This window comes from Populus trichocarpa, chromosome 7 (assembly GCF_000002775.5).
Source record: "Populus trichocarpa isolate Nisqually-1 chromosome 7, P.trichocarpa_v4.1, whole genome shotgun sequence".
Lineage (NCBI taxonomy): Eukaryota > Viridiplantae > Streptophyta > Magnoliopsida > Malpighiales > Salicaceae > Populus > Populus trichocarpa.
The window spans coordinates 3,848,735-3,860,649 of NC_037291.2; the positions used below are offsets into that span (position 1 = coordinate 3,848,735).

The following is an 11,915-nucleotide window of genomic DNA, read 5'->3' on the forward strand; positions in this document are numbered from 1 at the left end:
CGATTATGATTGTTTTTAAAGAAAATCTTGAGCTCTTATATAAATATTTTGTGATTTTAAGCACCCCAATCTTTATTTTTTGCACATTAAACCTATAAGTAATTAATGAATACTAACAACAAAATTACCACGAAGATAAATGATATGAAAAAATTCAATAAATTTATTACCATTTTATAAAGAGAATGAAGTTACTGAGATTAAACATCAAATCTTCTTTCTCATTTTAGTTTTTGGAAAAAACATGGCATAGTGATGAATTAGTGTAATTATTCTATTATAATAGTTGTGTATTTTTATTTAATAAAATATGTTTAAATTTTAATGATCCATTTTATTTGATTATTACGTAAAGGTGAAGAGCTATTCTCATTGCCTAGTTTAAAACTCAATGAACCTCTCAATAAAATAAACAATATAATTAACCAATTTAAGATAATTTCTACTTGAAACACGACATGAAATTGAATAATATGTTAGGTACAGCGTTTGGCCACTTGAATCAAATATCAAGGAAAGGTGATGGAACGGGGGGAAAAATCCTAGTTGAGGCTAAGAGAGAGAGAGGAGAGAGAGAGAGAGAGAGAAAGGTCTAATGTGATGGCATTAACCAAATCATAATGGGAGATTAAGGCGGTGGAGAGTAAATTAACTAATTAGAAGAAGAGAAGTAGATTAGGCTATAGGTCATTGGCCACCCATGCTTTTGGCCCTTCCTTTGGGGTTGGAAGGTGGAAACCACCCAGTGACCAACCGCATGCGTGGCGGACGCAAGGCTGCAATGGCCTACCCCCACCTCCCCATTCGATGTTGGTGTCAATGTCAGTGTCAATACTAAAGGCGGCAGGTAATATTTCACGTTCGAGATGTAATAGAAATCGGTTACGTTAAGTATACCTGAGCAAAATTATAAAAGAGTTATTTTAAAATATTTTATTTTTATTTTTATTATATATATATATAATAAATAGGATATTTGATCATTTTCATTTTTTTTAAGTGGAAACCATCTTCATTTCATAAAGTATACTTTATTTATTCATGATTTTTTTTTTTGACAGGGGGTTTTAGATCATTGTTGAAGTAATTTGTAGAATCTGTTTAGAATTATAGTAGCGGTTGCGATTCAAAATACTTTTTGTTTAGAAATATATTAAAATGATATTTTTTTATTTTTTAAAAATTATTTTTAAGATCAGCACATCAAAACAATTTAAAAATATAAAAAAAAATTACAATTTTTTTTTAAAATTTAACATAACACTATTTCCATTGCATTTCCAAAGTACTATTAGGCTAAGCTAACTCTGGAATCAACATAGTCAAATTCTATTGGTCCCGATTACTTATTATCTATAGTTGAATGTTGATGGTGGGCACAAAATGGAGCCCAACACTGAGAAAAAGAGGTGCAAAACCACGTCTAAAGAGAGAAAAAGGAAGGCCAACACCTCACCTAGAAGGGCAAAACTAAACCCAACAAGGAAGGAGGAAGGAAGAAGGAAGGGCAAAACCTAACATAGAAAGGCAAACGAGGCCCAAATGGTGGAGAAGAAGAGCTTAAAACCAAGTCCAACAGTGCTGGAAAATGGGTTCAAAACCAAACTCATTGATCTTCTTGTTTTTGTGTTTTAGGCAATTCTCATTCTTGTACTAACATGACACGTCAAATAATGTTTTAAGCAAGCTAACATCACTACAACCTCTCACTTAAATACCTTTTCTTACAAGTTAACAATGTGAATGTCAACATGAATGTCTTATTTCACAAGTAAGTTAGGCTGATGAGTCTACTAATTTTAGGGATTAATATAATTATAACACAGCACTGCACTTTACTTCTAAGCTGATGGGCAAATTTAAAATTGCCTAAAAATTCTTTAAAGAGTTTTGATAATTTTTCATCAAGATTGCATCTTTTTTTGTCAAATTTTGTTGAAGTTTTTTTGAATGGTTAGGTCGATGAACCTTTAGAGTTTTAGAGTTCAATGTGAACCTAACACTTGATTTTTAAACATAAAAAGATCCCACGAAAGCGTCAACAAGTTTTATCAAGTTTTCAACAAGTTTTGTTTAAAATTTGAAACATTTAGGTCGTTAAGTCTTCTAGTTTTAGAGACCGACACAAGCCTAACATAATGCTTTTTACCAAAAAAAAATTATTGAGTTGCAAGATTCTTGTTCCAGGATTTGATGCTAACTTAAAAAAACATCAATCAATAATAAATGACTTGTAAATAAATTCAAAAAATAATTTAGACAATTAAAGGCATGCATAAAAAATAAATTTAAGAGAAACACATAGTTAAGGTAACATTTTCTTAGAAATGATACGGTAATGGTGATGTCTATATTTCCTTAAGCATAACCAGCTCCTTACTTAAATCTATGAAACTAATGCATATTTTAGGATTTTTAGTATCCTTTAAAACTAGATGGTGACTCTATTTTTGTAAAAAAATAAAATTGTTTTGATGTTGGAGGTTCTATTTATATCGGGTAGCGACAGTTAATAAAAATATTTTATTTTATCATAATCTTATGATCGATTTGATACATTTGTTAAATAATAAATAGCATCCAACTTGTGAGGTAACAATTTTTTTTTTGTGTTTTAAAAGTATTGTTTTAAAAAAATTAAATTAAATTTATTTTAATTTTTGCTTTAATTTTTTTTATGTTTTCAGATCGTTTTAATATACTAATATCAAAAATAATTTTTTTTTAAAAATATTTTAATATATTTATAAATAAAAAATACTTTAAAAAAAATCCATTACCATACCCTCCAACATCCTTCTCTAAACAAGTTATTAAAAATCCAAGAAATTTTTAAATAAAAAATATTTTAAAAAATATTCGCAATAAATATTTGCTAGGTTACCGAAAATCCAAGTAAACATCAGTGTCATTCCATTAGCGTCGAATGGTCGATCAAGTGAAGCTCCTCCATCTATACATAAAAAGTGATCATGGCGTCAGGTTGGATGTTTTTGGAAGTAACCTTAACACTTATCCATCATAATGTCCTAACTTAACTTAGAATACGATAGTGGTTATTTTTAAAAAATATATTAAAATAATATTTTTTTATTTTTTAAAAATTATTTTTGATATTAATACATTAAAATAATTTAAAAATATTAATTTAAAATAAAAAAATTAAATATTTTTAAAACACACAAACAACCATGAAACATGCTAGTAAGGGATAATTTATCAAATTAATGGTGACTTATTTGTTCTCTAAAATTTAGCAATAATACTTATCCACACGGATGAACAACCACTATAATGAAACAATTCGTTAAAATGGATCTGTCTTCGAGTGGGCTGCATTCTGTAGTGATTTGAGATGCGAGATTACTGTATTTTATTCATAGCCAGTAACCAGCATAAAATCATTAGAGTCCACATAAAATCACAAGTCAATTTGTAGCTAGCCTTTTTTTTCGTCCTCAAATGAGATTAAATATGTGTTTGATAATGGATAATTTTTTAAATATATATTTTTAATTAAAATATATTAAGATTTATTTTTAATATTAATACATTAATAATATTATTGAAAAAATATATTAAAAAATATTAATTTAATACATCTTTAAATACAAAACAAATTAAAAAAAAAACTTTAAAAAACAAGTTGAAACACTATAAACACGTATGTTTGTTTGTTCGAGTTAACGAGAACGGGGGGCGCATTTATGCCTTAACTTTTCATAATGCAATGCAACCATTGACTAATTTATTTGTTTTTATATTTTAAAAGTATTTTTAAAAAAATTAATTTTTTTTTATTTTAAATTAATATTTTTTAGTGTTTTTAGATCATTTTGATACGTTGATGTCAAAAATAATTTTTAAAAAATAAAAAAAATATTATTTTAATATATTTTTAAATAAAAAATATTTTAAAAAATAACCACAAATATTCTCTAAAATACATTAACGAAGGGCGACATGTAAGTTAGACTGTTAGAGAGTACTTTTTCACAGAATAATTGGACCAAACCCATACAAGTTTAGTCACTTTCGATTTAAGCGTGTTTGGGAGTTACATGATGTAACTATCTCTGAAACAAATGTCGGCAGAGTAATTGGACCAAACCCACACAAGTTTAGTCACTTTCTCTTTATTTTTAAAAGAGTGATCAGTGCAACTATACAAAGCAACTAGAAGCAGTAACGCACAACACATCAACGCCACGTTTTTAGTATCGTGGCCAAAGATGTTTTTGAGAGTTTTTTATTTTTATTTTTTATATTAGTAATATTAAAAATATTTAAAAAATAACTAAAATTAAAATATTTAATCTCGAAATATACTCAATCTTGTTTAATCAAATCAATAAGAAATAAATAAAATTTATTAACAAAAATGAATTAAATAAAATTAGGAATCTCAACTATAAATTAATTATTAAAAAACAAATTAGGATGTCATGCTCCATACATGCACTACTGTTACTTTCTTATACCCGTACGTGTGGCTTACGGTTGAGTTAGATTTGATTTTTCAAACTAAAAGATTTGCACATAAAGCGATAAACTTTTGTCTATCTGTTCAACAAAGATTTCCATAAAATCATTATTAATGCAAACGTCGTCCACAACGCAGCAATTATTCCCCGACTCAACCCCATTTGGTGCAACTTCTTCAACAAAAGTTTTGTCCACGTACAAGCAAAAATAGTTGGAAGTGCGAAAGCAAGAAAACCACTGCAGCTGAACAAGCTAACACTTGCAAATCTAACAGTCTAATTCATTCTCTTGCTTTGCAGACACTTGTAATAATAATTAGCAGACAAAAGACCCACTTCATAAATGGTTCTGTAACTTACAAACATGAAGCAAAATCTAATATCTTCCCAGAGTAGTTTATGTGCGCTTCCAAGTCCAGGTGGAGCCAAATACCACGATAACAAAGGATGGAGTTCAGAGAGAGTTCCACACCCTTCATCAGGCAGCAGCAGGAGGCATGTAAGTGCTTTAACTCTTTTTTATAGTGGCAGGGCTTTGCCTTCAAAATGGGAAGATGCAGAGAGGTGGATATGTAGTCCAGTTTTGGGTTATGGTGTTGCTAAAAGTTCACGATGTCATCCTCTAAGACGTGCCAAGTCAAAAAGTGGGCCTATTAATGTACATCCTGAGATCGGTTAGTATCAAAATTGTTCACCTTCGATGGGAGTTCTTGATGGTGGGATTGTGAGGAACTTCATGGTGAATTCTCCGTTTTCGACTGGAGTCTTGATGCCTAATGGGGCTGGTTCTCATTACAGTGGGAGTGGAGCTCGTAATAGTGGGAAGGGTCATGTGGGAACGTTTGGCTAGTGGTCCTGGTTGGTATGACTTGGTAAGCGAGTGTTCATCTTCCAGCTCTCAAGGTATGACATTAAATGTGCCTTTGAGCATTTGGAAAGTAAATCTAGCTATTTCTACAATGCTAAATATGAATCCATTGAAGGACTAGACATAGGAATGTGTTTCATGGGCAAGCCTTCGTCATGTCTAGTTAAGATTGCGTTGAAGCAATCATTAGCTCTATTCAAGTTGTTTTGAGGACACTCTCTTAGATCAGTAAGACTGACTAGTAATAATTCACATATCAACAGTGCCATCACGAGGATTGAGGCTGTAGTTCTTCTGACTGGGTGTTAGAAGAACACTGTATTACAGGTTCTGTAAAATGAATGGGCTGACGGCAGTGAGGTGCCTTTGAATACTAATCTGTTCCTGAAATATTTTTGTGGCAAAGATGTTTTGTAAAATAACAGTGGATACACATCAGAAATCAGAGTAATACTCGATGCATTTTCAAATCAACTATTTGATGTCAAGATTTTGGTAAGCACGACCACTTTCACTGTAATCTCGACTCGCAAGTGTTACTATGACCAATGTTGTTCAAGGAGATGCAATGGGCAGTAAACCACATTTACAATATCTATGTACCTTCTCAGCTGTGCTGGATGTCGATATTGAAATGAAAACTGGCTGGGATAAATAATTACCGCTTCTAGTCATGACTTACATTTGAGAAGAAAGTATTTTAGTATCATTAGGAAACAAAGGTAACACTCTTTGTGCAGACCTTAGACCGGAGGACCAGGAGAAAATGGTGCCTTGTATGTGTAAGTGCAAAGAGATGAAAAATTTTGCAGATACAGATAGGCTTATGAAACGAAATGGTACTGAATTAGCATGCATCTGCCATATGTCTGGAAATCTAATCAATTGACTGCATCCAGGCAGTTAGATAGAGCCATACCAATATGTCAGTTATTATGCATTGGTCTCAGGTACGGTTATAGGTTTATATGCTATCTTATACAGAACGTTTCCATTGTTGCTATATTCTTGTGGTGTTAAAATGTTGCATGATTGTATCCTCACACACTTCTTTTCTGATTATATGAGCTGATGAAAAACCTGAGGGCATTGATGATGCAAACACAGTTGATCGTATTATTTCAAGGAGGGATATGGCAACCCAAATGAGCCCTGAGGGTACCTCCCACTGTTGTCGAGGAAGTTCCTCTTCTCTGCTGCTGTGAAGGTCGTATCTAGAATCCTGCAGTATTCTTTTGGCACTGCACAATGTTTCTTTGCAGCAGTTACAACCATATCCGACAAAATGACGGTGCAAATTGTTGAGATGTTGGGAGAGAAAACAATTGATTTCCAAATGTGTGACCAGCAATGATAATTATAATGATAATTGAAAAAAATCTAAGATCATCACAAGGAGAATTCCTATCAACACAAGGAGAATTCCCATTCGCAGTTCAAACCTACATGGTACACAGGCCACATCTTGTAGATCCCTTGCTACATTCCTACGAAGTACATGCCAGCAGCATTAACATAATAAACAATCTGGCGCTTGAAGCTTTTATAAGTTCAGGATTCTCCATAGCAGGAAAAATGTCAACATTAAATAATTATACTATTATTGAAGAAACTTCAACACACAGAAGATACACAACTAGCTGACACTGACATGTCATTAAGAATTCAGTGGACAGTCCTAGTTTTCCAAGGCCACCATCTTTTGTCTAGTATGGCCTGTACCTCCAATCTGCCCTTGAAGGTCTTGCACTCCCCATTCCATAACCCCACTGTAAAGAAAAGAATGTTTCGTTTAACAAATTGATCAAGATAAAAGAAACTCTGCTATTAACTTATTAATATTTATCAGTGTAAGAACACCATATAAAGGATTCCACAATCATCAGACTTACTTTAGAAGGAACCATATATGCACTTGCATCATCGTAATCCAGGGTTCCATACATCCTGCCAAAGTTGCGCATGGGACCAGCATAACTCCCAAAAGGTTCAGGACCACTCATCATGAAATTTCCGCTTGGACCAGCATCATCAATAGGTGTGGCTGAATCTATTGCAACCTGCACAGGAAGTTACAGTCAGAAGTTATGTTATGCACTTAAGCTAGAATTGAAGCCTCAGCTTTCTTCACAGTAACAAATGTCCTTATCAGTGAAGGTTTCACATGCAGGCAAGCACAGCACATAGATAGCTTATGGGCCTAAATAATATACACATTTATCAATTCTTCAAGCATCATGCTCCAATATGCAATATTCAGTCTTGACTCGTGCTATAAGTGATATTTTGTTCTTTCAAGCATTAATAACAATAATTTGTTGAATGATATACAAAGTACAATAGCATCCTAAACTCTAGCTCGTGAATAACAATGATAACCACCCGCCAGCACCTAGCAAATCCAGAAATTTGCAAACCACCTCCAGGATAGAGACACAAAAACCCTTCATTTTACTTATGAAGCATTAGAAATGCCTTCCCAATTGACATATCTTCATTCGAAAACCTTAGGAATAAGGAACCCTTTCTGCATACATCTCTTTTTATGGTAGATTCTGGATAAAAATCAACTATCAACAAATGCTCTGGGTAAGGGAAAAGTTCTTAGTAATACCTGATGTCCACAAATCTCATGAGATCTTCGAGATACACGATCTGCTACACCATCTTCAGCAAAGGTTACAAATCCAAAACCTCTGTGGCCAGTTCTCTTGGGATCCTACATCCAATAAGCATGCACAGATCAATAAATAGATGAAAATCCCTCTCAACTGTACAACAAAAAATATCACTATCTTACCTTGGGAACATATACATCTAATATGTGGCCAAATCTACCAAAATACTGGCGCAAATCTTCAGCACTTGCTTCCTGAGGAAGCCTTCCAACAAAGATCTTTTTACCCATTCCTCTAGATGATTCCCCTCCTAATCCAACAGGAAAAAAATTAATACATGATGAAATAGTACTTGCCAATTTGCTAAAAATACCTATTTCCAGTGGTACTTACTTCCATAGAATGGTCCAGGATGATCATACAAGGTGGGAGCACCAAGAGCTGCATATCTAGTAGCCGCAGAAATATAAGCATTGTATGCACCATATCCACCAGGAGCCATTCTTCCATTTGGCCTAAAATCATCTTCCTAATAATATAATATTACACCATTTATATCAACAGCATATCTATTAAAATAAATGTAAAAAAACTGCTAAAACGTATCGCAAATGAGATATCTTCTGAGACTACAGGTGACTTCAATTGCAAGTAAAATAACAACAACAACAACAACTTTCCATCCATAAGATAAAACCAAGCCTATTTTAAAGAGAAAAAAGGTGGCTCTGCAGAACTTGCCTTAGGCGTTGCTCGATCTACAACTACAGTAGAGCCTCCCAATTCATGAGTTTCAGCCATCAAATTATCCACAGAATCTGTTATGACACAATCCATTTCAGTATTTTGCATCAGAGACAGATTCCACAACATCCTCCGCATCTCTATGAAGTCTCAGTGATCAATAAGGACACATTTGCTAGACACACACAAAGGATGAAAATCTCCATAATGTAAAGAGGTTCAATACTTTGACTGGTCTCTACACCACATATTCACACATGTTTTCATGTGACATAGCAACATAATTAAGTGCAAAAACCAATCTGGATATTACAAGAAAAAATAATTGCAAGGCATGTTAAAAGTCTGACCTGCACTTGCATATGTGATGAACCCAATTCCACGATGTGCTTTCGAACTATGATCCTGTACAGCACATTTATTGACAAAAATATAATGTTTCTAACCAGAGGAACAATTAAATAAATGTAATTCTTAGTACACAAAACAGCATGAATCAGAGTATGGTCATTAGCACATGAATCAGAGCTTACTTTTGGCATGTATAGGTCTATTATCTCCCCATATTTCTCAAAATGACTGCAAGAGAAAAAAATATCATGACCTGTGTTCATTCCACATCAAACTTCACGAATTGTGTTTAGAGGAGAAGGAAACAAGCACCCTGACCACCATCACAATACTTACCTTCGAAAGGTAGTTTCTGTCACAGATGGTGGAATCCTGGCCACAAATATCCTAGTCGCTTTTTTTGAAGGCGCTCGCATCTCCTCCTGCCAAAAAAAACACAAGATAAAGTAGCATGTGAGAAAATTTAGTGTGCCTGTATTTCAATCATGCACGGTAAACAAAACAAAGTGAAGCAGGTCTAAAAAAAAATAACAAGGCAATCTGTTCAAGATTTTTTTTAGCCAACCTTTGGGGTAGCCACTTTAACTTCCAGCATTCTTTTACCAAGAAAGTGTTCACTTGATAGCACAGCCTGCAGCCAACAAGATTTCAGCACACAAACAATCTTATGCGGCATAGAAATTGAAAACGAATAAAGGCCATAGGAAATACCTTAGCATCTTCAGCCGACACAAAAGTAACATATCCAAAACCACGAGATCGACCTGATGACCGTTCCTAAACATGGAGAAGTATAACAGCAACACTGTCAGGGATTTATAGAGATACACAGAAGAAAATGAAAAGATAAAGATTCCTCACTAATAATGGAAAAATATAGTAACCAAATTGTGCACCTCTCACACATTTATACAAAATAAACTGGAATAGGAAATAATATTGCATAATGCACATTGCAGTAGAAAGTTGAAGAAGTCTGAGTGTTCAAATATAATCTTTTTACTCTTAGACCTAAAGTTCGACTGAATGCTATTTTCATCTCCCCCTTTCTCACATTTACAACTTCTAATTGTAACAAACAATAACTAATGGTGTTCAATATTCATGATAAACTACACCTTGGGAAGACAAGAAAACTAGAAACTGATAAAGACTAATCTAGCCAATCCAAAACAATGGTTCAACTTTCATATACTGCAGAGGGGTTTAAGAAAAAACCACTTTTATTTGGCAAAATGGTACACATAAGTAGTGAGGTCCAGTGCAGTGCTGCGAATACTGCCAGAAAGCCCACAATATAAGATCTGCCATGAATTGCTAGTGTATGCACACAGCAAGGTTACACAAGGCACAAGACGCTTAAAGTGAAAATCAACCGGCAAATTTCCACCGTTAGCGTTCAGGCATCCGCAAATTTAAAATCTTTATGAGATGCTTTGGCCAAACCAAGGAAACATAAAGTTTAACTAAATTCAGTACACCAAACAGCAGAAAATGTTCTCACACCAAAAATCCAACTTAATGAAGTACAAACCTTTTAATACTGGCACTACACAAAATCTGATGTACGAATGGGAAAGCCAGTAAGAAATAGAAATTACCAAACCATCACAACAATCTAAATTTCTTGTGACATAATAAAATTATAATCACACAGCCCACAATATTAGATTTTCCATGAATTCAAAAGAAAAAAAAGAAGAAGCAGGATCATAAGCATAAAGCCTGTACCTTTTTTTAAAAAAAAAATAATGGGCTAACCTTCATAACAATACAATCCTCTAATCCACCAAATTTGGTCATATATTCTCTCAAACCCTCGGTATCAATCTCCCATGGAATACCCAAAACCTACAAGTTGAATCACACACAAAAGCATAAGAACCCACAAAAAGAAAATTCAAACTTCATAAATTTGCAAAACCAAAAACAATTAACTAACCACAAGCTTTCGGTCCATTCAAAACAACTACAAAGAAGACCCCTTGTGTTGCTGTTTGGTGATGACAAGAAAGCAAAAAAGAGAAACCCTAAAATCGAAAGTGATAATCTTAGCTCTCTCTCAGTTCTCTTAGAAGACTCAAAAGAAACAGAAGAAGGAAATCTTAGCTCTCTATCACTCCTCTCGTAGGTGGTCGCTCCTGCAAATAACAAGCACACAACAACCTCTTTCTCACAATTAAACATCATCAAACACACCATTTCCTCTGCTAAAAAAAACAAAAGATCATAAGAATTTATACGCTCACTGACCTGGGACTTGAATTTCAAAACCCTAATAATTCAGATCTCCTCCCTCTCTCTCCTCTTCTCTTCTCCTCTCCCCTCCCTACGTAACTCCCCTCCTCTCTAAAGTTCGCTCTCTCGCACGCACCAAAAGAATCGCTTCGGGATCTAATAATAATCCCTTACATCGTTCGTGCTATTTGTTAATATATAAACTAAAATGCATTTTCATCGTACAACCACGTATATTTCACTCTTCACCGTAATACTATAATACTATAATTATATTTTTACCCAAAAAAAAAAAATCACTGTCGACATTTCGGTTTTTTTTGGAGGCACATTGCTCATATTGTTCAAGAATAGAATTATCTTTTGAATTTTTTTTTAACATGCTAAAATTAATTAATTACTTTTAAAAATAATTTTTTAAAATTAATATTTATGAATTCTTTATTCATTTTTCTTTTTAAAACATAGTAAAATAACCGAATTGTTTTTAGAAGCAAAGTTTTTAAAACTTGCATTATAAGTTTTTGTGTTTTATTATTATTATTATTATTAAGTTGAATGAGAGCACATTTGTTTTTTAATAAACATAAATTATTATTTAAATGGAAAAGT

General features: G+C 33.2%; 1 protein-coding gene and 1 pseudogene across 3 annotated transcripts; one reads left to right on the top strand and one right to left on the bottom strand.

Annotated features, from left to right (window-relative positions):
* The first annotated feature begins 4,609 nt into the window (after positions 1-4,609).
* LOC127905561 (uncharacterized) lies at positions 4,610-6,530 on the top strand (annotated as a pseudogene).
* A 147-nt stretch (positions 6,531-6,677) lies between these two features.
* Positions 6,678-11,500, bottom strand: LOC7483111 (uncharacterized). Of its 3 annotated transcripts, none has more exons than XM_052454549.1 (14): positions 11,319-11,500; positions 11,008-11,206; positions 10,827-10,916; positions 9,777-9,842; positions 9,631-9,696; positions 9,402-9,487; positions 9,248-9,293; positions 9,065-9,119; positions 8,708-8,788; positions 8,364-8,495; positions 8,153-8,280; positions 7,967-8,071; positions 7,245-7,412; positions 6,678-7,121 (listed from the first exon to the last, which is right to left on the bottom strand). In XM_052454549.1, exons 2-14 carry the CDS (start codon positions 11,023-11,025, stop codon positions 7,059-7,061), a joined length of 1,104 nt encoding a protein of 367 aa, XP_052310509.1. In that variant the 5' UTR covers positions 11,026-11,206; positions 11,319-11,500; the 3' UTR covers positions 6,678-7,058. The 3 variants fall into 3 exon arrangements, with proteins under 3 accessions (XP_052310509.1, XP_002310138.1, XP_052310510.1); XM_002310102.4 differs by having other exon boundaries at positions 8,364-8,499; positions 8,712-8,788; positions 11,319-11,496; XM_052454550.1 differs by lacking the exon at positions 11,008-11,206 and having other exon boundaries at positions 8,364-8,499; positions 8,712-8,788; positions 11,319-11,497.
* Positions 11,501-11,915: the final 415 nt, after the last annotated feature.

Excerpts from the sequence above, each read along its gene's own strand:
- LOC7483111 (XM_052454549.1), bottom strand. Across the intron at positions 8,496-8,707 it reads TCGAGCAACGCCTAAGGCAA|ATGATTTTAGGCCAAATGGA; the intron begins GTTCTGCAGAGC and ends ATTATTAGGAAG. Across the intron at positions 8,072-8,152 it reads TAGATGTATATGTTCCCAAG|GATCCCAAGAGAACTGGCCA; the intron begins GTAAGATAGTGA and ends TATTGGATGTAG.